We start from the raw sequence: 24,119 nt of genomic DNA on the forward strand, positions 1-24,119 counted from the left end.
ATTCTGTCCCCTAGGCTTTTGTCAAGAAGTTTGCCCTTTTATCAATGTTTAAATTATATGTATATATTTAAATGTAAAGTTTGGGCAGCTGGGGCATTCACTTTATTATCTGATGAATGTATATGGCTTAAGATTGACGTGTGACAATGTATTAGACTGCCCTGTTGTTTTTTTTTTTTTTTTTTGTAGTCTGGGGGGTGGTGTACTAATTAAGGATTTGAGTCACTTCAATGTAGCCCCTTAAGTATACATTTATTAAATTTAGCATCAAAACTGCCCATTTGTTATCTACAGCAATTAACTTTAAGAAAATGAGACTGGAGAAGTAAAAAGCTATCAGATTTACAGATCTTAGAACAGCAACAGAGACCATGAAAATATTCACTTTATTCTAGTTTGAAATTTAACAAGAAATAATATACAAAATATTAGTTTAGCTATTAAAATGCATGTGCAATGAGTTAAAGGGGTGTGGGGACAGGGCCTATCCTTTGATCTCATGTTGCATTAAAAATCCACCCCTTGTAATGAATTTTTGAGTACCTACTGAGTACACATGATTCGATATTTGCTCTTTCAAAATGAGTGACTCTAACTGACTTTCAACGTGATTGTGTCTACAGTACACTTACAACTATCTTTCAGTAAATGTCTTCAAATTTAGGGCTAAAGCTAGAATTAGGCAAGAAAAAAATTACACTAAATCAAAATTATTAGCAATTATTAGCTAATAATAAGAATCACACAGAATACTATGTAACTAGTAACTAGAAAAATTTTGCTAAAACTTGGACCTAAGATATTATTATATTTCTGATCCTTGAAATTATAGGAAAATATATAGTTAATTGAAGAGGAAACAAGTATTTTAGACCACTTAAGCAACCAGCCCTATTTTCAAAATGCACACTGTAAAAAAAATAAATAAAGAGTTTGTATCAGGAAAGAGCTGGTTTGCATTAACTTTAAATTAGCTAATACTTGAGTTACACCTTTGAAGAAACTTCTGTTTTGTTTCCAGGAACGCTTTTTTCCCTTTTTTTCCTTTACTTCTTTCCTTCCTTCTCTTTCTTTCTTTCTTTTTTTTTTTTGAGGGGGTAAGGCAGTTGGATTAAAAAAAAAGTTAAGCCGCATTCTTTAATGTAAATGGCATATCTGTGCTCCTATATGCTAATAACTCAATCTCACTGAACTGTTATGATGTCTTCAAATAATTTAATAATGTCTTTAAAGTTTCGTCTTAATTGCACCGTTCATTTTTGTAAAACGCCTTGGCACCTCTCAATCTTTTAAGAGAGGAGAAAGGTCTCTTTCCTCTGGACCTGACATTTTTACCATATACGTGTGAGCAATTTTTGCTGTCAAATATTGGCAAGGTAGATTTTTTGTTGTTCAATCTGAAAATGTCTCCACTATGCTTGCCCAGCTCCCCTCCTCCCAACACAAACCTACCCAACCCTTTCACCCACTGCAAGTTTTAAACTTTGTTTCCTTTGGGGTTCTGCACAAGTGCTACTAATAATATCCAAGAGACAAAGAGCTGTGCTGTGGGTTCACGGGATGCCAAATTTGAGTTGTGAAACAAAGCACTCAAATTTGAGATTCAAGATGATGATGGTGGTGATGCTGGCAAAAAAAAAAAAAAATTATTATAGAGCATGAGACCCCAGAGCCATCTCCCTAGACAGCTCCCCCTGCCCACGGCCACCCAGAGCACCGGGGAGTTCTGGCCCCGGGACGTCGGCTGCCGGCAGCACCGCGAAGCCCCCTGCCCGCCCCCCGGCCCTCTCACCGCTTCACTCGGATGATCTGGTCCCGCATGGGCTTAATGTCCTGGAAGCTCTGCTGGTTGACGAGGCTGTAGACGAGGATGAAGCCCTGGCCGTTCTTGATGTACAGGTCCCGCATGGACGCGAACTGCTCGGTGCCCGCCGTGTCCAGGATCTCCAGCACCGACGGCGACGAGTCCACCTCGATCTCTTTGCGGTAGAAGTCCTCGATGGTGGGGTCGTATTTCTCGATGAAGGTGCCGGTCACGAACTGCACGGTCAGGGCGGATTTGCCGACCCCGCCCGAGCCCAGCACCACCACTTTGTACTCGCGCATCGTCCCTCCGCGGCCGCCGCCGCCGCCGCCGCCCGCGACATAGACCTACGCCCGCCGCGCTGCGCCCCCGGACCCTGCGCCGGCGGCCGGCCCCGCCGCCTCCCGCGGCCGCCCCCACCTCACGGCCGCCGCGGCCCCCCGGGCGCCGGCGGAGGGAGCAGCAGCCCTAGGCATGGGCCGAGCCGGGCGGCAATGCGGCCCGCGGGCGCCGGCAGGCACTGAGCACGAGCAGCGAGCGAGAGCCGCCGGAGCCACCGGAGCCGCCCGAGCCGCGGGCCCGCAGTGCTGCCCGCCCGCCCCGCCCCTCGCGCTTCCACGCCCAGCTCCCCGCCCGCTGCCGCCGCCGCCGCCGCCGCTTCCTCGGCTGCCGGAGCGCGCGCCCGAGCGGGAGCCGCAGCGCTGGCGGGGGCGGGGCCCGGCAGCACGAGGCGGGGCTCCACGGCGCAGCCCCGCCCCTGCTCCCTGTCGCCTAGGCGACCGGCCGCGCGCGCTCCCGGGAGACTGCGCGGTGCGGAAGCCTGGGCTCGGGCTTAGATAAACAACCTCCTCTGCCACCCAACAGCACCCTGCCCCGCACGCCCCGTCGAACCCCAGGGTCTGCGTACTGAGCATGCGCAGTTCGTTTGCCTGAGCCAAGAACCTAGTCAACTCGAGAATCCCACGCTGGGCATTTGGGGGAAGCAAGATGTTAGCGGGGCCAGGGCAATCTGCTGGCTTTAACGTGAGGCGGAGAGTGAAAAGAAGAAACGGACAAGGTCCAAAAGGAGGTCTTGGTGAGGGATTTTGTTTGACACCACCCAGTGTCTCAGTACTCCTGAGAGCTTTGCTTTTTATCTTGCATAAACATAACAAGAAGCTTTTTTTGAGGGGACGAACATAAACACAACGAACTGAAGCTTTGTTTTAAGCGTCAGAACACTGAGGAAGGGGTTACAGAACCCCTTCTGCCCACAGCCCAAGGAGGCGAAGGCGAGCCCGCGAAAGCCAGGCCCACGGCTGGTGACGTCGCTAGGGGTCCCGCCCACCGCCCCAGCCCCGCCCTGCTCCAGCTCCGGACTGGTGTCGAGCTCTTCCCACGCCCTCTCAGCTATGGGCACTTGGAAAACGGGGAAAACGGAGCTCCAAGCCGCAACAGAAAGCCCAGGGACACCTCATAGCAACAGCTAGCCGGGGCACCTAGTAGGAAGCTGGGATTCATTCCAACCAACCAGATCACGTTTCTGTACCCCGTGGTACCATTCTCGGCCAATAGAGAGCCACTTCATGCCACGTGACACCCAACCGTCAGCCAATGGAGGAAACTCTAGACGCAGGATCAACCAACTCACCTCCCTTTGCCTGGACAGGCTGGGCGTTTGCTTCTGCGCACTCTCTGCCAACCAATCGTAGGTAAGCTGACAAATGACGGAGGTTCGATGTGAACCAACCAGGACTCGCTATTCCCTTGCCACCTAGGGCCGGCGGTATGGAGACAGGGCCGGTGGTGGGGGCCGGGAGGGGTCGGAGAATGAGGGGCCGGTCGCTGTGCCCTATGCTGGCAAGAAGCAAGGTGTTTTGCAGGCGAGAGGGATGAATTCTGCGTTTAACGTCGTCTCCTTGGCATGCCGCCTAAATGATGGGCATGGAAATAGTGCTGAGGGATGTGGGCTGAATCGTGGGATGAATCGAGAAAACAGGGACTTTTGTCCTTAGGGTGAGAAATTTTCCGGTACTTAAGGAGACATACTGCAGCAGTTGGCACGGGTTTTCCGTGCGTGCCTCCTGAAACATTTTTTTTTTTTTAACTACTTAGCTTTTAAACTTACCGTTCCGTCTCTGTAGCATTATATGTCAGTTACAGTCTCTCATACCCGCAACGTCAAATTTAGGAGAAGTTGTATTTCCAAGTATTCCTGGATTATATTTTGTAATAACTGGTTATTGGATTTACCTTACTTAAAGCTATGTCCTTCTCAGACAAGTCTGTACCCATCTGTTACTAAATCACATTTCTTGGGAATAATAAATTTCTGCAGTTCTGATGTTTGATCATGGCATACCTCTTCGCCTTTCTCTTCCCCACAAGGTCATCATGTAGGAGGATTTTGGTCTGAGTTCCTCGAAAAACCAGGTGTTCCTTTACCATCTTTTCTGTCAATTATCAAACTACTACAAAGGCGTACTTAGATTCAGCAGTGTTCTATTGCTCTGTTAGTCCATTATATTAGAATGGAGAACTTACATTTTTGCATTATCTTGCTATGGTATAGCACATACCAAGTTTTTGCTTTAAGTGAGGGCAAGTGTCATGTCAAAATGTGTAATAAATATAACTCAGTCTTCATTTCTTGATTAAATATTGTCAAAGTATGAGAGGTAATATCTGAGCCTCTGGAATCAGCAGTGAAGGCAGATTGCAAAAAAAATGCGAATCGGAAGAATGTTTTAAGATCATAGAAACCATAGAGGATCTGATATCTCATTCTAAACTAGTAATGTGGAAAAGTGAATTAAAATTAAAGGAGCTCACGTGGATGCGTTATATCTGAGTTTTTTTGGCAGGGATATTTCAAGAAGATGTTGTAGATGGAAGCAGTGTTCACCTAGCTTTTTATAAGTCTTATATTTTATGTGAAATTTGTGTGCTGATTTGAGGTTACTTTAGCTTTGTAACAGTCACACTTCTTTTTAGAAGAAAGACAGATTGTCCTTTTAAGATCCAAATTGTGCATCATGGTGATAAAATTCCTAGGCTTTTTGAGAAGCATCAAACTTTCTCTCTTTGTGTAGATCATTACAATCTGTGTAGTATGGTGCATTACAGTGGAGCTGAAAAATCATTTATTTTGCAAGCAAATAAAGGTCCAGTGGCTTTTTTTTTTTTTTTAATTTGCACTGGGATTGTGAATCCAGAATGTAACCTTAAGCAACTTTTCACTTCCTGGGTCCCCAGAAGTTGAGAAGCTCTGGACTACAGTGCATCTGATAGAAGTTGTCACCAAAAAAAAAAAAAAAAAAAAAATAGTGAGTGGGCTCCCTAGTCACTCCACTTAACATAATAAAGAGTAGGAGAGCTTTTTGACATTTTTCAGGCTGTTTTCTCTGACCTTTCATTACTGCTGACTTTTCTTGATAAGGAGAAGTATACAGACTGCAGCCCTTAGGGTAGTTGCACCTCATTTATATTTCTCATCTTGATATTTGATATGCATTCTCGATGAATTCATATTCATTTGATATTCATTCTCAATGTTACCATAAGGGTAGAATTTTAACCACTAATAAGCAAAAGAAACATGATAAGTAGGGCATATTTTCTTTCCTATTCTGTCTTATATGATGGTACTTACCTAATTTGAGGCTGTATGTGAAATACTGGTTGAAGGATTAGCTGCCATAAGAAAGGATATCAGAATGTGTAGAGAATTTTGAAGATTTGGTTGGGAGATGGGTGTCTGTCTCCTGATTTCTTAATCATGTTCATTTTTATGCCAGCATGAACGTATCCATTCATTTGTGGGAAAGACAAAATAAAAAAGAGATAAAATGAAATTGAATTTTCTCCAAGAGCTGTAAATCTGTATGATAGTGAAAACACTGTGCACTGACACTTTAGGGCCTCTTTAGCTTCAGAAAGGCATTACTGGAAGAAAAAAAAAAAAGAAAAGAAAAACTTCATTTCTCCTCTCCCCACTAAATCTGAGAGTTATCTCACCTATGCCCAGATACCCTCAACTGTCACACTTGTGTTACTATGGAAACCCAGCTCCTTTCTTTGCTTCTCTGAAAGATGTTGGAAAAGGTGGGTTGAAGTGGGAAATACACTGTGTTCAGGGACTTTCTGACTAGAGCAAGAGGCAAGTCTGCAAAGAATTTAAAAAAGTTAGAAGAGGATGTTTGTAATATTAGCAGGGCTTCTTATCTATAAAACCCTGATTCCTATTGCTTCCTATTAAGGCCTACGTAAGTGTGAGTAACCATAAAGGGGAAGGGCAAGTCAAGTACATTTTGAGCAGAAGACATTTTCTTGGCCTCTGAGGCTCCTGATAGAGTTGAGAAATGGAAGTATATGTAAACAGTGGAAAGGAAGGGGCAAAATAAGCTTGTTTCTCTTTTGAAAATGCAGTGTGTCTCAGCACTTTTGAAAAGAAAAAGAATTCAGGAATGAAGTGAGTATGTAAACAAGTCAATGAAAGAAAACTTCTGGTTGAAAAAGTAAATGTTACTGAAGGAAAAGGCTTAATGATTAAGATAGAGGAAATAGAAAAAAGCCTGAAGAATCTTAAAAGCTTGAATGTTCAGAGGAAAATAGAGCTCCAGTGTGGTTTGTTTAACGTGGCAGAAGAGTAAACACAGTGTTGCTTGCATCCCCAGCAGTTTCCCTTTCTTTTGGGTGAAAAATATGGGATGAATCAGGATTGATCATTAATGGCAGTCCTCTCCTCTCTGCCCAGTTAGTCCAGCAGTAGGCATATGACTCCATTCTCATCATTGGAATGGGAAGAAGTCACTGGGACTGGGGGATTCCGAGGATTCTGACTAGAATGAGTAGATATCCCCATTTTTTTGGTGTCACTCCCCTTGCTTCCTGCTTTGCACATTGAAATAAGAGAATGTGGCCACCATCTTTGGGCCGTGATGCCTTATGGCTGAGGTTGCAAACCAGCAAGCTTCGGGTGGCTAAGAAGGATGAGAAGAATCCAGGTCCTGGAAAACGATATTGAACTGTCATGCCGATACTGGAAATGCCTACCTTTGGACTTACTGATTAAGTAAACAGCTAGCCTCCTTTGGTTTAAGTCTGTGTTAGTTTAAGACGGTGAGGTTTTCTGTGTCTTGGAGTCAAATACATCCCAACTGCTATAGAGAGTGTGAGAGATTTGAGACAAAATGGTATTTTAAAAAAATCCGTGAGTATTTGTGATATTCTGATGCATATCCTACTGATATCCTGAATGGCATTTCAAAGACATTATGATATTAATTGAACACTTACTATGAATGTTATTCTAGGCTCTGGGGATACAAAAACAGACAATTAGACTGAAGAGCTTGTAGTTAAAGACATTATAAATGGAAGAGACCAACGTTAAACAACTGATTGCACATTTACATTATGTAATAACAGCTTATAATTCATGCTAACCAGAAAAAATTAGAGATGGTAAGGATGTAATAATAACATAAATAATAAAATATTGCAAAATATATAACCACATAACTGAATAAAATTATAAAAACAAGCACTTTCAAGGACATGATAATATTATATATAGTTTATACATGAATTCTGGGAGCTTCAAAGAAACAGAAAAAACTGAAGTGGGTTTAATAAAGGAAAGCTGTCTGAAGGAAATTAATATGGTGTCAGGTTTTGATGGAGGTAGCCAAATAATAGACTCGATGGGTCAGAAGGGAGCACTCTAGGTGCAAGGAATTGAGAGAGCAAAGGGAGACAGCAGGAATGAAGTAGGAGTGGAATGTAGAAAATACAGAATCACTTGATTCTTTAATTCTCTATAGCAATGCCATTCTAGGGACAGCTATCAGGGGTAAAAATCAGAGGCTAGAAGTCTCAAGGCAAGGTTACCAAAGGTATAGAAATAATCTGGGGGGAAAATAATACAGAAGAAAAAGTAGAAAGATTACAAGGGTACATTTGAAGAAGTTAAGGTATTATTAAAAATGATGAATAATTTACAATGTGGGCATCATGAAAAAATTGTCATGAGAAGTAATTATGGACTTGAGGGCATCAAGAAGGTGGAATTCTTTCTACTTCACAAACAGAAGTAGAAAGAAAAATGAGGGTAGCAAAAAATGAAGACAGACAGCAAAACCGTTTTTGCTTATGGTTATTTTTTCATGGTAGCTGTTACTGGCATGCATTATGCAAAAATGAATGGAATTTGATTGAAAAGAAAAATTTCAATAGACCAGCATTATATAAAGATAGTCTTTTAGGTAAATAATGTAATTTAGAATGTTTTTCCTAGAATGCCTTTTTGTACCTTGCCATAGAAAAGTCTTTTCAATTACGGAGCTGTAAGGAATAATAAGTTACAGATTAGTGATGCATTTTGGGAATTTAAAAAAACCCCATAGATGTGCCAAATGTGTTAGTAGCAACGGTAATAAATACTTGTAACAAAAATCAGAAGTTTGTCATATTTTATGTGGTTTCTGGTCAAATATGGTTGTAGTATTTTTCTACTGCTATTTTCCATACAAATATAAGAATATCTCTTAAAAATTAGGCTATGGTAGGCATATGAACATACCTTAATATTATTTATAAGAATGTAATTAATATTTATTGTGCTTTGCCATTTCCAGAGCCCTTTTTTCTACGTGTCCAAGAAGCTTGTAGTTTTTTAATAAAAAATGTAAAAATGATTAGGAACCACCATACAAATATATGACATGAAGATGCTGAGCTAACATTATTGCTGCTCCTTTCTCCAAGGTCATGGAAGCAATGTAGAGGGTACAACACTATCAAATGAAGAAAATTATGAGAAAACCCTGGTAATGAGAAGATTTGAGGGAACTGTTTGGTAAGTGGACTGGGAGAAGAGGGTGGTGGTGGTTTAGGCCTAGGGCAATAAGCAGCCAGCCACACTGCAGGAAAATAATAAAATAGGAAAAGAATTATTACACATGTGGTCATGCTTCTCAGTCACCGTTGCCTTGGGAAAATCAGTGTCTGCCCCCACATGTGTGGTGACGCAGAGCTCTGGTCCAAGTGGACTCAGGAGGACAAGCAGGGCCACACAGGAGCTTGTAAGGAGCTTGTAAGGAGCCAAGAAACTCCTTAGGTCCTAATAAACTTAGGGCTTTGCCCATCCACACCTCCTACTCTTACTTCCCTGGGCTCATGAATTTCAACCTAAGGACTGTTCTTTCAAGTTGCTTCTCTCCTCTTGGGGGAAGCAGAAGATGAACTCTAGACCTAAAGAGTGATTGGCTGTGATTTTCCTGGACTTGGGATTCTCTGCTCTAGAGCTTATTTCTTCTCATCCCTGAGCAACTTGGTGGGACTCAAAATGGGGTCTAGAAAGATGATTAACCATTTGGTTTACCTGGGACTGTCATGGTTTTAGTCCAGCATCCCCCAAGTCCTCCTCAGCCCTAGTGGGTCACCCTACGTCCATTCTCATATGCATTTCCAGAAAAAAGAATGAATGCACATGATAAGATATTTTGAGAAGAACAACTATTTCAAAGAAAAAAAAAGTGTATAGATTTCATCAGAAGCATAAACGTTAGAATGGACCAAGCATTTACATTGAACCCCCAATAAACGTGCTAAAAAAGATAAGGGATACTGTTAGACATATGAAAACAAAGAAACACAAAAGGAACCAAATAGACATACTACAAATGGAATATATAGTAGTTGAGAAAAGAAAAAGGAAGGAGAATAAGATGGCAGAAGGGACGCAGTCAAGGAGCACATGAGGGAATTGGAAGAACAGATTGAGGTCATCTCACAGAAAGAGGAAGGGACGTTCAAAGAAATAGAAAAAGGGAAAAAATCAAGAGATATGGAGAAGAGAAGAAGGGGCAGCATAGAGATAAAAGAAATCCCCAAAAGAAAATGATTTCTTAGAGAAATGATGATGTGAAATTTCCTATGAATGAACGGATGGGTAAACAAGTAAAAGACCTCAGTGAGGAGGGCTCTTAGAGCCTCAAAGGAAAGTGGTCTGGGAAACCTATGCCTACAGACATATTATAGTGAAATTTGGAATATCCAGGACCAAAAGTTTTAAAAGTTTACAGTATGAAAGATTAATATCAGATTAAACATCAGATTTCTTAATAGCAGCATTAGAAGTCAGAAGAACAATGGAGGAAGAGTTAAAATATCAAAGGGAGAAGAACTGGAAACAGAAGTTTAATATTCACCCAGAGTGACATTCAGGTATGAGAATGAGATACAAATATTCATAGACATAGAAGGCCTCAGAATCCCAGAATATTGCTACACAGAGACCCACACTGACAACATGGATGGATGGATAATTCCACTCTTATAGTGCATCTTTTTTCTTTCAATTACTGATAGCTCCAGCAGACAAAACCTACAGGGATACTGAAGATTTGAATAGCCCATTAACAAAATTGGACTGGAAGACATGTAGAGAATTCTATAACCCATGATTACAGCATACATATTTTTTTCTGAGCATGTACAGAACATTGGAAAAAAATGATTATATGCTGGATCATAAAGAAAATCTCAATATACTTCAAAGAATAGAAATCATTCAGAATCTGAATTCATAATTACACTAGAACTTTAAAAACAAAAAGACAAATGAAGAACCATATATATGGAAATTTAAAAAACTTATAATGCTAAATAACTCACGGGTTAAAGAAGAGATTTAAAAACACTTGGATATATACAATGGAATATTACTCAGCCATGTAATTAATGTAATTAATATTAATCAATTAATTAATTATTAATTTATTAATTCATCCCTCAGCCAAGGGATGAATACCCACCATTTGCATCGAAATGGATGGAACTGGAGGGGATTATGCTAAGTGAAGTAAGTCAAGCAGAGAAAGACAATTATCATATGGTTTCACTTATATGCGGAACACAAGGAATAACATGGAGGACATTAGGAGAAGAAAGGAAAATATGAAAGGGGGGGAGTCAGAGGGGGAGATGAACCATGAGAGACTGTGGACCCCAGGAAACAAACTGAGGGTTTCAGAAGGGAGGAGGGTGGGGGGATGGGTTTGCCCTGCGATGGGTATTAAGGAGGGCACATACTGCAAGGAGCAGTGGGTGTTATACGTAAACAATGAATCATGGAACACTACATCAAAAACTAATGAAGTACTACTGTATGGTGACTAACATAACATAATAAAAAAAAAATAAAATAAAAACACTTGGGGCCTAGTAATAATGCAAGTACTATCTATCAAATCTTGTGAGATACAGTAAAGTGGTTCTTTGATGGAAATTTATAGCCTTAATGTGTATACTGGAAAAGAAGATACAGGAAAATCCTGATCTTACCTCCTCCCATGGTCACACTGAGGCTGTAGCTACAAATGGGACAATTCTCTCTTAAAAAAAAGTCTAAAGGCTGGCTGAGTGATGACTACACATTGGGCAAATGAGAAGAAAACCACACTGAAATGGGTAGGAGAGGCTGGCACATAATCCCTCTATAAGCCCCATACCTGGCGCAGTGACCCACCACAAGGAGAGACCCCAAAATACAGAGCTTCTTCCTGAGTAGTGAAGAGTTTGAACCCCACATCAGAAAAAGCAAGACTAACTTGAAAAGGTATATGCATCCCCAACTTCACTGCAGCATTGGCCATATAGCAATAGCCAGTAGCCAAGATATGCAAACAACTTAAAGGTCCATCAGTGGATGAATGGATAAAAAAACTGTAGTGTATATATACATATATACACACGCACATGTATATAATGGAATATTAGCCATTAAAAAAAAATCTTGCCATTTGCGATTTGTGATGACATAGATGGACTTTGAGGGTATTATGCTAAGTGAAATAAGTCAGATAGAGAAAGAAAAATACTGTACGATCCCTCCTATTTGTGGAATTAAAACAAACATTTTTTAAAAGCAAGCTCACAGATGCAAAAAACAGATTGGTCAATGCCAGAGGTGGGGAGTTGGGAGGTAGGAAATATGGATAAACTATTTTTGTTTTCGTTTAAATAAATTAAAAATTTTTTTTAAAAAGGGAAGCATCCTACAATTTACCTGACCAGTGCTTCTCAAAAATAAGAAAAGCCTAAAAAACTCCCACAGCCAAGATGAACCTAAAGATACATGAAAACTAAATGTAATGTAATATCCTGGATGGGGTTCTGGAACGAAATAAGGACATTAGATAAAAACTAAGGTAGTTTTTATAAACTGTGGACTTTAGTTAATAACAACATATAACAAAAAAGAAAACCCTTGAATTTTTAAAAATCACATTACAAAATAAAATATATAGCAGAAAAAAGTCAAAAGAAACAGGTAAAATTAATACTTAAAATGTATTTTACTTAATCCAATATATTAAAATACTATCATTTCAATGTATAATCAGGACAAAAATTGTTAAGATATTTTACCTTTTTTCATACAAACTCTTTGAAATCTGGTGTATATTTTACACTTACAGCATCCAGTCTGGACGCGTTTCAAATGAGCAATAGCCCCATGTGGCTAGTTGCTACCATATTGGTGATAGACAGTGGATTGTTCAGGGGAGCAATGGAGATGAGATTTGAGATTTTGTTTTATAGGTCATGTTGACAAGACTAGATGATGGTTTGGGTGAAGGGGTGATGGGAAAGAAGCGGAATCATGGAAAACGTTCAGATTTTTGGCCTGAGTGTACTAGTCTGCGTGTAGTCTTCGTGGTTGGGTCAGATTTACAGAGTGGCTATGCTGTGGATTCTCTAGACTTTTGCTTCACTGGTTCCTTCCCATTTCCTACATTTCTCTTCAAATGTCATTTCTTTGGAAAGACCTTCCCTAACGACATGATCTAATCCCTACTTCTAGAACGCTGTGTTTACATTACCGTTTTACTTTTCTCTACACTCATGATCACTACCTGAAATTATCATTTTGATTATTTGCTTATTGTCTGTCTGCCCCACTAGAACATAAGGTCTTGGTCTGTCTTGTGCCTTGTAATCCTCAGTACCTAGATCTGCGTCTAGTACAAACCAAATGCTTAATGCGTACAAACCAAATGCTTAATGCGTATCTCTTGAATGACTGAAAAGAATTTAGATAAAAAATTATAACTCTTACCAAAAACTTAAAAGATCAAATATCAAATATTTGAATATCAAACATTTCAAAAGTCAAAAGAGAATTAAGACACCTGTGTTAGAGAAAAAGCAAATTCTTAACACAACTCACAACATGCTATTTAGTTTCTAACATTAGCATTCAAGGAGTAATTCTAGACCACTGACTATGTGTAAGGCCCTATGCTAGGAATAAACGGTGATTTCCTCTTCATCAGATAAGATAGATGACCAGGCATAATTTTAAGACTAGGGTTTGCTTTGAAAAAGCAGAAGTGTAGGTACAGCATTATTTAGGATACATCTCCATGTATGGTCTATTCTCTACTCTCTTTCTCTCCTGGTTTATGTTTAGGTTGTAAGTTTTACAACTCTTACCATACTTCTGTGGTTAATCTAATGACTTTGAATGACAACATAATTTTCCAAAAATAACTTTTCCCATTTGAAGTAAGGGCAAGTGCTAGTTTCTTGCTGGGTTGACACTATTCTATCTTTTTACACAGTGGGAGAAAAGTCCCTTTTTCAGTTTGTGTAGTAGCGTGTACTGGAGATAGAATTTACTACTTACTTCTTGTGACCCAGTGGTGTAACCCTGAGCAGACTTCTGTCTTAACACCAACAGCACATCGTTGCACTGTCTCCACTACTAACTGAATATAGGAACAGTGTTTGGTTCATTTGGGTTTTAGCAGCACTCGGCACATTGCATAAAACATTGTGGGAACTCATAAAATGTTTGCAAATGAATGAACGATTGAATGGACTATAACTCTGCTTCTAAAAATCCTGTAACACAGAGAAGATGAAAACAAGGGAAAAGAATGGGGAGTTTCTCTACATCAAGGAGGAGGAGATACAGATATTTCTCTAAAACTGGCTTTATCCCCAGAGAAACTCCCAGCTCAAAAATAGTAGGTCTTCAGTAGGCAAGGTAGGGGACAGCCTATGGGCTTGGACTTTAGAAGTGTCAGGAAGGATTTGGAAAATCAGGTTTTCTATCAACTGACTGCTGCCTGAAATTTTACACCTAGGGTTTTAGTCCTTTGATGTGAAAGCCTTTTTTTTTTTCCCGGTTAAAATATAAATGGGAGAAAGGCAGTTAAATTGTACTATATTTCTATAAACATTGTGGCATTCAGCTACGCTCACTTGGTGGGAAAAGAAAATAAGGAAAATAGAAGAAAAGAAGTTAAATGGCCCAAGTACGTGCCCAGAGTGAGCATGAGCAGGCCATGGGGATCCATCATATTTTGTGTCATACAGCAATTTTTTTTAATGCTAAGGTTAATCTCTTCACACCGTATACCATGACTAATAACAGCCTTCACAGTTACTAGATTCTTAAATTAGATTCAAATAATATCTTATTTTCAAGTGATTACAAGAATTTTCCAGACTTTGGAGCTGCATCCCTCATCTGTTTCCATCAATTTCTTCTGCTTCTCACACTATTACGTTCAGCAGTGGTTTGGGGCACACTGGGGAAGACAGAACAGTCACAGCGGAAGGCCCATCCAATCTCTCTTCTCAGCAGCCCGCCGGTTATTTTGTCAAGGAAAGTGATCCATCCTCCTTTTCAGGGTTATCTCCTCAAAACCCAGCTTCTCGCTTTTACAGAACAGTACATCCTCTTTTATTATTGTCCTAGTTAATGCTTCTCACACGGCTTCAGAAAATACGAGCACTTAATGAGTAATTAACCACATTGAAATGGCTGCACGAGTTGAAAAAGAGAAATCTTGTTTCCTTATCAAAGTACCACCAGTGCAAATGGCACTGGTGGCAACATTGATTCACTTTACCACTGAATGAGAGAAGCTGAGGGACACATTTCAGGGATTCTTAGCCTTTTTATTTTCCTTGGCATGCCAGGTAGTTGAACAGAGGGAAACTAGTCCATAATGCAAGTTGCCTTGACTTCATTCTGTTGGGGATTGGTCTCTGGTATTTATTAGTTGTGTGTGTGTGTGTTTAATGAAGATTTTTGGCTATTTCCCATGCAAACTTTCCAACGAAAAGATGCTACAACATATGTAAATTATCTAAAAAATATTAATCTGTCGACATAATTAGGTTATATGAACAAGAGTGAGCTCCAAGAGTAAAATTGAATATGTCAGTTCTGCACTATATGCTGACAAAGTGAAGGGAGCTAAAATGGGCAGCTTATGGTGTTCTAAGGTTATGATTATGGTGCTCAAAAGAAAGCAATCCAAGTAAAATTATTGGGAAAGGAGACCAATCAATAGCATATGTTGCTGAGGTTTTTATACTGAAAACGCGAAGCTCCAGGGGCTCAATGCTGTCTGTTTTAGGGCTGTAGATTGTCTGAAGCCTGAGTTTTTCTATCTGGATCTGTGACTAATGGAGTGAGGGTAGGGCTGAGGCTCAGTAAGACGTTGAACCCTGGCTTGGTGAATTCCCTTTGTGTGGGTTTGGGCCTCTCTATAGGACTCCTGAAAGCCTGGCTCTCCAAAAGCAGAAATAAAGACTACTAAGTTATTCAGGTCACTAGCTATCCATCCAGATAACTATCCTCAACCTATTTTGTGTTTTGTTTATCTGGGTTTTGTTTTGTTTTGTTTTGTTTTACCCTATGGGGTTCCAGAAAGGACTGAAGTACATTTTATAAATACATATAAGATAACCTTAAATAAAAATTAGCTATAATGATACATTTTCTAATTTTAAGAGTTAAACGAGATCTCCCCAAGAAACTTGAACATTATCTGTCCAAAAAGAGCATTTATAGAAACGATATTTCACGTCGAAGTACATGTTAAAGCCTTCACCATGGCATTCACACTCTGTCTTGCTTTCTGTGTATGTGTATGTGTGAGGGGAGGGTGTGCCCGAGCCCCGCCCAGGTCTCACCAATTAAGAATCTGGGGGGACACAGGGGTGGGCTTGTGTTTATTGAGAATGTGTATATTTAACAAAGTCTTCTAGATGACCCTGACATGTGTTGACTATCAATGTGACATATTAATTCTGTATTTTCTGAAGAAAGAATTCATACTTAAAGTGATGATCCTGAAAATTACTACTGAAGATATTGAATAACCAGATTACTTACCTCAAATCCAGAACCTAGTTTAAATTCCATTTTTCATGTGTCCCTCAAACTAGAATTAATCTCTTTCCATAGTCCCCAAATATTGCATACTTTTCATATATACTGCAGTTTCTCTTGTGTTATGTTTATTTTATCTCCTTCTGTCATATAAACTCATGGCTGTTTGGGAAGCGGGCGAGAAGGACGGAGAAGGTACATTTTTGCCCCATCTTTCTAATCCCTGTAGTGCTTTGGCTAATCAATAGTATGCAAAACATGTTGATTGAATTAAATTAAATATGAAACGGTATTAAAATTATCAAGTTTCAAATTATTGAATTATTGTATTGTCCTCTCTATTAAAGGTGTTATTTCTACTTTTATAATACTTAAAATCAATGGTGTTTTAAAACTGAGCAAAGCCAACTAAAATTGTAATAATATAATTGCTCAAAAAGCAGTAACATAGGCTTAAGGACCACAACTGATCACATCCTTTAGGTAATTATTTGTTAATTTTCAAGCCAAATCTTATATTAAAACACAAACTCTGAATTTGATAAAGTAAGGGAAAATACAGAAAAGCTCCTATTTGCTATCTCTCTGTGTGTAAAATTCATTTATAAAATGAATCACATTAAGCTCTGTTTCAATAAAAAAATCACCAATTAGACAATTATAATTAGGTAAAAACAATTATTATTATTTTTTAAAGATTTATTTGTGTATTTGAGAGAGAGAGAGCATGTGCAAGAGACAGGGTGGGGGGGGCAGAGGGCAGAAGGATGGGGAGAGAAGGAGACTCCCTGTTGAGCAGGGAGCCTGACATGGGGCTTGATCCCCCCACCCTGAGATCATGACCTGAGCTTAAATCAAGAGTTGGAAACTTAACCGACTGAGTCACCATGGTGCCCCAAAGCACAAACAATTATAAAACAAATCACAAAGGCAAATGAATTTTGAATGATATGAGCCATCAAGTTTTAAAAAAATTAGGATAATTTAAAAAAACTTAATCATTTGGTATAGTTTTGTCTGTGTCCCCTTAAAATTTCAGGAGCTTTTCATGTTGCTTAGAAGTCAAAGATGTCTGAATGACAAGATTGGACAAGCTGCCTAAAGATATATTATTATGTCTTTAATCCCTTTATGAAAAAGACCCTCTCTTTCCAGTCTAAGGTCTGGTGTGGACAGGATAGGAGAACTTGGAGATGGTGAGAGGCACAGGGCTTAGGGAAGAATAGTCCGATGACAGCAGACAGGGTAAAAAGTAATGAACACCGGCTTCCCCGCTGTGAGTTCACAGTGGGTGCCTTGGGTGGCCCTCCTCATGAATTACATGGTCTGATCCTCTGTACAGAAGTTTCAGAGGCACAGTTCAGTGTGCTAAGATGGCAGTACTTTCTACTCAGATCATGATGCTTCCCTGTGCCCATTTATGCCCAACTATATTCCCAAATGTATTGGGGAAAAACAGAAAATAGACTTCCTCGGTACTAGAGAAATATAGTAAAAATGCGACAACCATTTTATACTCATATGTAGGTTCCTCTGGGAGTGTTTGCACAAGTCAGGCTCCTGAGGACCCGTGTTTATATTTATTTGTTTATGTTCTCTTTGGTCATAGCTCACTGGCCCATCATGCCTACCTCATGGGCCAGCCAGGTTTGCTTCCTCCTGGGAATTTAGAATTGGAATCCAGAGGGCTGGGTACTTGAACTAAGAAGTGAACTAGGTTCTTGAACTAGGAAGCTACAATGGGGATGCCTTTTGGGGGGCTCTGTATACATATAAATCAGCAGAGAATGCTAATATACAGAGGAAAGCCAAAGAATGAAGCAGATTTATGTAGAGAGGTAGAGAAAAGGAGTAATGGCCCACTTTGTTCCAGAGGTGGTAGCTTAGTGCCTGAGGGTTTTCCACCTTACGAGGAGAGCCGATGGCATTTGCCACCACTGATGTGTCGCATGATTCTCCCACTTCAACCTTATACTAAATTTTTCTTTACTTTAAGCTAACACCAGTTGATTTCTATTACTTACAACCAGAATATTCCTGACAAAGACAAGGTTATTCCATTAGGATGTGTTCCTTTAAATCTCTGTTAGGTTTACATCGGAAATGAACAGCATCCTGCTGTCAGTCTGTCACATTAATTATATGTTATAGCCCAAGCATTGTTCAGAACCTAACTATGATTATGACAATGACTTTTGGAGTTGTTGCCAGATGGTTAGTTAGAGGGTCCTGCTATATTCCCTGGAGGACATAACGTGTCCTTTCTGTAATGATGGAAATATTGTCTCTCAGGTATGTTATTATTTGCATTAATAACAAAATGCAATACAGATGGTCTAGGCAATAGACCAGTCATGCATTGTGAGGCCTGGGATGAGCTTATCTCACAGACCCAGGCTTATGGGCCTCCAAGGGCTTGAGTGTTTCCTGCAGTCATTCATGTAGAAGGAGGTGTTTCGCTTCAACTTACCATTTTTGTTGTTATGTAGGTAATGTTCTTGTCCTCTGGAGAAACTAAAAATTAATATGGAATTATCTAGTTCCTCTGGAAGACAGCACCTGGCTTCCCCAGAAAACTGTTGGATTTTCTCCTGTGAATACAGGGAATTCTTTACTGTCCTATCTGCCAGGAAGGGCATGCAGGCCTTCTGGATTGTAGCCTATATCACATTTGTAAATTTGCCATCAACTCTAAAATAGCTTCATATTTAAATTTTTAATCAATTTGGAAATGAAGTGCTTAGACCATACAATTCATCATCCAAGTTTGGCCACTTTTGAGAGTAAAATGGGATGCTATTGATAGTAAAGCTAAGTCACCGAGCATAAACTGGGTTCGCCACAGGCAAACCGGATACTATTGTCACCCTCCTCTAGGCTTTATAGTCACGTCCTGAGTAACTTCTGTATTGTGAAGTCCAAAGTTTCTTGGCGTAATTTTTTTTTAAATTTATGAAACATTTTAATTATGTGCTCATGCAAAACCAGACAAGAACATATACAGGTGAATAAATGGTGATCGTGTTCAGAGAAATCAATTCAGCAAGTGGAGAAGGTCATTGTTGTACAATGAGCACAAAGATCACATGTGTGTGGTATGAGATTGGCCACTTTAGTGGGCCATTAGATTCAGTCCCCTAATTTTAACGCAGCCATGTTGGTACCAATGGTAATAATAATCTAGCTAACATTATGCTACACGGAGTGCTATTTGTTTTATTTATTCTATCTTCACAGTTGGCATGGTTTTTGGACAAATCAAAATTTTAGCTGCTGTTTTGGAGAATTGTTCATAGTCTCACCACTAGTCAGAGGTTGTATAAACTGGGACTTCTCTGGGGACATCAGTTTCCTCACCATTAAGATTAAGGGGGTTGTACTCCATAGACCCTAATGTTTCAGCTATTACCGGTCTATAATCAGTAACAGATCCTTCAAAGATCTTACTTTTTTTGGAGAAATTTTAATTATTTTGATTCTGGTCCTTAATACAAAATAGAGAATTGATGAAAAGACTATATTACAAATATGTTTTATACACAAATACTTAGTGTGAAAGCAATCTTAAGGATGTATTTATAAAGTCACACTGGCAGCGTGACGTAGTATCCAGCACCTGGACTAGAATTCAGCTACTTACTTTCTCTCTGAATTTGCAGACATTACCTAGTCATCCTAAGCCTGAATGCCTTCAACTGTAAAATGAAAATAAGAATAGGTATTTTTTACTGATAGTACAAGGATTAAGCGGTATATGGTATGTGAAGTATCCACATATACCAGATAAGTAGATGTGTGCAATCAAGAAATAGTCTTTTTTCCTATCATTCCAGAATGATAACATCATTGCTGAATATTTATATCATAAATGTATGCTACATCTTCTTATAATTAAATATTGCCAGTGGACTTCTCTCTTCCCAATATTGACATTTCCTGTTAGAGGCAGTAATTACACTACATAAAAGCATATCCCTGATAATATATGTTATCAGAGTCAAACATACCTGTGCCCAAATGCTTCTCTCACCTTCCCCAAATGACCTTGCGAAGGTTACTTAGTCTCTTTCCTCATTTGTAAACAATGAATGAGTAATGTATATAAATCACATGGCCGAAATCCTAGTTTGCGGTCAATAATATACATGATCATTACTATTATTATAGTTAAGTTTGGAGAATAGAAGTCAAGCTGTCCATTTAACGTGGGGAACAGAGAGAACTGTTTCCATAAGAAGAGCTTTCTATAGGACACGTAGGCTACAAAAGTGTCTGTAAGTGAAAAATGGCAGTTGAGAGAACAAACCCACGGCACTTCATTCGCACTGTGCTGTTCCCACTGAGCAGAATCTCGTCCATGGTCATTGTTGAACCATCTGCCATGGACAGGCCATGATGCTGTGACTCCAAAGACTCCCAACAGCTGGAGATTTACAGCCGGGTTGCAGTTATATGTCCCCGACACCACGTCCCCAACAATGAAATCAAAGGCTTTGATCAATGAACTCTGTAAACAGTGCTGAGTTGCTCTTAATGATTTTATTGATGAAACAGAGCAGTTTGATTAATACTAAACCAATTCTGCCTGAGCCCTGCTTGCTTCTCTTCTAAATGTTCTTTTGGGGGAATTCACTTCTACAGTTTGTTAAGAAATCTGTGTGCAGTTTTGATGATCACATTTAGAGAATTAGAACTGGGTTGTTAATTAGGACAGGCCATGTGGATGATGATGATGATTCATTTAATGTACATAAGAAACAGAATTAGCAACCTGACTTTATCTGCACTGTCTCAGTTAATACCAGTATTAAAAGAAAACATGACTTAGGCAATGGTCAGATGTATTGTTGTTTAGTAAAGATTCTGAATTTTCTGGCCTTTTCCCCAGACCTTTTCAACTGAGTCTTAAGTTTACTGTCCAATTCTTTTTAAGGGGAAGGATCTAGGTTTAGTATATTTTTGGTTAGCTTCTAGTCCCTAATTCATGAATTCAGCTGTTCCTTTAGGTCCTTGGCTGAGGTGGAAACTATGGGAACAATATGGGTGCCAAAACCCCAACCTGCCTCCATTCCCCAGGACCTGAACTTGTATCAGGCTGCCTGGTGGACAGCCTAAGCCTCTATCCTACTTTCCACTCTAGGCTTGAATTTCTTCTCTGTTTCTGTATCCAATGATTTCCTCTTCTATCTTCCAATTTGGGCATTGATGTAATTATATTTGATGTATTTTATCCAACATATATATGTCTGGAATGGGACTGAGGGCCCATCAGTTCAGTCTTCAGATGTCAGCATAAGTGAGGATTGGACTTCTCCTGATCTTCAAATCTCCCAGAATGCTGTGTCTGATGTTCGCCATGAACAGAATTGGCATGAAGAAACCAGAGCCAATACCTAAAATCACAGAGTCCGTCACAATATGATAGGTCATTTGGGAAAACAAAAGAAAACAAAGCAATTTTCTCTCTACCCTGAAATATTTAATAACTGGAATAAAAGCCATAAACTTTAACCTTTGATGGCAGTGAGACTGCAAATTTTAAACTTTGGGATGTACCTGGGATGATTTGTTTAACTAAGGGTATGCGCAAAAGGTCAGGGAGTATTGTGGGATGTTCACTCTTGAGTAGGAGTGTGGTGGTCACCCCAGCAAGATATGCCAACATCAACACAACCCTCTTGGCACATGGAGTGTGGTTAGGGTAGGGATGTATGCTTACCTTTGTAGTATCAGGGTTCCTACCAGTATGTCACACTGTTCTCGGTTTCTCAAGTTCTAGTCTTTTTTTTTTTTTTAAAGACTTATTTATTTGAGGGAGCGAGAGAAAGCGAGAGTGTGTGTGAGTTGGGGGGAGGGGCAGATGGAGAGAATCTTCAAGCAGACTCCCCACTGAGCACGGAGCCTGATGCGGGCTTGGTCTCAAGACCCATGAGAGCGTGACCTGATGGGAAACCAAGAGGCTGACACTTAACTGACTTAGCCACCCAGGCGCCCCTCAAGTTCCACAGTCTTTAAACTTTTTTTATTTGGTACCCTTAATTATACTACTTAGTACCTTAACTGTCTTCTGACAAAACATGAATCTCTGTAGAAGCATCTTGTTTCCTTAAACACGAACATTCACATTCACACAGGGTTTTCCTGTTTCTGTTTTCCCTGCAGGTGGAGTTGGCTGGCTCTCCAGGGCTCGGTGACAGCACTGGACAGTCTGAGTCAGGCTGAGCTCTGACAGGGACTGATGAGACCTGGAGCAGCAGGAATGTGCACAGACTCACAATATTCTTTTCTTTTTTCTTTTTTCCTTCCTGGTGTTTAAAAAGTGTCAGGTTACATTGTGAATAAATCCATATTGGAAGGTTATTAAAGTGAGTGAGCACCGCTCTGCCAACCGCATAAATTCACAGGTTCCCAGAGGAAAAGCTAGCTGAGGATTGTTTCAGGATGCTGGGACCAAGAGTCGGGCCTCCCTGTGTTCTGCCGCCTCTAACAGAATGAGAGAAGGGAGTAGGGTACTTACACCAAAGTGAGATTTTCACGTACTTCCACGGCCCCCTTTGCCTCCGCCCTTAGCACTCCCTTGTGAAAAAGGCAGGTGAGGAGACAACCCAGGTGTCCTTCAACAGATGACAGATGGGGTCTAGCTATACAATGGAATATTTTTCAGCCATGAAATGGAATGGAATTCTGACACATGCTACAACGTGGAGGAACCTTGAAAACACTGCTCAGTGAAATAAGCCAGGCACAAAAGGACGGAAATGTTGTCATTCTGCTTATATGAAATATTTAGAATTGGAAAATTCATAGACATAGAAAGTAGACCAGAGGTTACCAGGGGTGGTAGGAGGGGTTGGGGAATGATTGTTTAATAGGTACAGAGATTCTGTTTGGGGTATGAAAACATTTTGAAGATGGATATTGACAATGATTGTATGACATTGTGAGTATCATTAATGCCCCTGAATTGTCATGTAAAAGTGATTAACTTGACAAGTGTTAGGCTATATATATTTTAACACACACACACACACACAGAGAGAGAGAGAGAGAGAGAGAAAGGCAAGTTAAGGGGACTATGAACTCTGGAAAGATGGAGTGAAATACTTTTTCTATTTCTCCCACCAAGTACAGCAAAAACTCTGCATATGACATATCAAACTTAAGAAGGCTCTGGAAGATGGAGAGAAGGCAAACCTTCCAGGGGCCTTGAGACCCAAGGAATGACCCAGCTGTGAGTTCCTTGGGTTTTCTTTCTGCCTCATATGCCCCACACTGGCTTCTGGAGAAGTCAGCAGCCTGGAAACACCAACAGTCACAGACAAAAAAAATTTTTTAAAGCCTTAAGAAAAGTTGACTTGGCATTGATAGTGCTGGTGCCAAATCTGATGGAGGAGGGTCCAGGCTGGAGCTGACAACAGGGCTCCTCAGTCTCTAGGCCTTGAGAACAGCCCCTGGGTTTGGTGTGGCCACAGAACCTGCTGAAAGAGTCTCAGAGACATCCGCCGACTCCCCCAAGCCCCCTCTTACTCAGTGCAGAGCCTTTGCTTTCAGCTAAATTTTCACTCTTCTCCAATCTTTCCAGAAAATTTTTCAAAGACTGGTTTGATACCATATGCATTTGGGACTTCTTGGTTATTGTAGCTCAGTACAATGCCTGTAGAGACCTAGCGATCTCAGGTCACTATATCCAAAGTACATATGGTTACTGGGAAGAATTTATACCTAGAACCATCAATATTGTGGCATATTTAAACCAGAACCCAGGAATTCCAAAATTCAATCCATCATCTCTGGTAAAGATTAGTTAACTTTTAACCCTATGAGAAGAACAAAGTTTACAAAGTTTAGCAACTAAAAGGAAACTTTATGCTCTTCCATAAAGAAAAAGGATAGAGGGGGTGCCTGGGTGGCTCAGTTGTTTAAGCATCTGCCTTTGCCTCAGGTCATGATCCCAGGGTCCTGAGATTGAGCCATGCATCGGGCTCCCTGCTCAGCAGGACGCCTGCTTCTCCCTCTCTCTCTCTCTCTCTCTCTCTCTCTCTCTCTCTCTCTCTCTCTCTCCCTGCCACTCTCCCTGCTTGTGTTCTCTCTCTGTCAAATAAATAAATAAAATCTTTGGGAAAAAAAAGAAATAGG

At 40.2% G+C, this 24,119-nt stretch overlaps 1 protein-coding gene and 1 long non-coding RNA gene across 3 annotated transcripts in view; one reads left to right on the forward strand and one right to left on the reverse strand.

The window, feature by feature from the left end:
* The window catches only part of RAP2A (RAP2A, member of RAS oncogene family), a 33,856-nt gene extending 31,481 nt beyond the window's left edge, over nucleotides 1–2,375 (reverse strand). The window contains exon 1 of the mRNA XM_045810995.2: nucleotides 1,793–2,375. Coding sequence (XP_045666951.1) covers nucleotides 1,793–2,106 — 314 coding nt within the window. The 5' untranslated portion in view covers nucleotides 2,107–2,375. The remainder of the gene's footprint in view (nucleotides 1–1,792) is intronic.
* Nucleotides 2,376–2,657: 282 nt separating this feature from the next.
* LOC123801150 (uncharacterized) overlaps nucleotides 2,658–24,119 on the forward strand; it is a 31,700-nt gene continuing 10,238 nt past the window's right edge. Inside the window, exons 1-3 of one of the 2 annotated variants that reach the window (XR_006782129.2) lie at nucleotides 2,658–3,495; nucleotides 8,552–8,642; nucleotides 22,146–22,855. This is a non-coding gene — a long non-coding RNA (uncharacterized LOC123801150). Of the gene's footprint in view, nucleotides 3,496–8,551; nucleotides 8,643–22,145; nucleotides 22,856–24,119 lie in introns of those variants that run through there. The other variant, XR_015725904.1, reaches the window with a different exon arrangement.

This window comes from Ursus americanus, chromosome 10 (assembly GCF_024610735.1).
Source record: "Ursus americanus isolate L20-20 chromosome 10, mUrsAme1.1.p, whole genome shotgun sequence".
NCBI lineage: Eukaryota > Metazoa > Chordata > Mammalia > Carnivora > Ursidae > Ursus > Ursus americanus.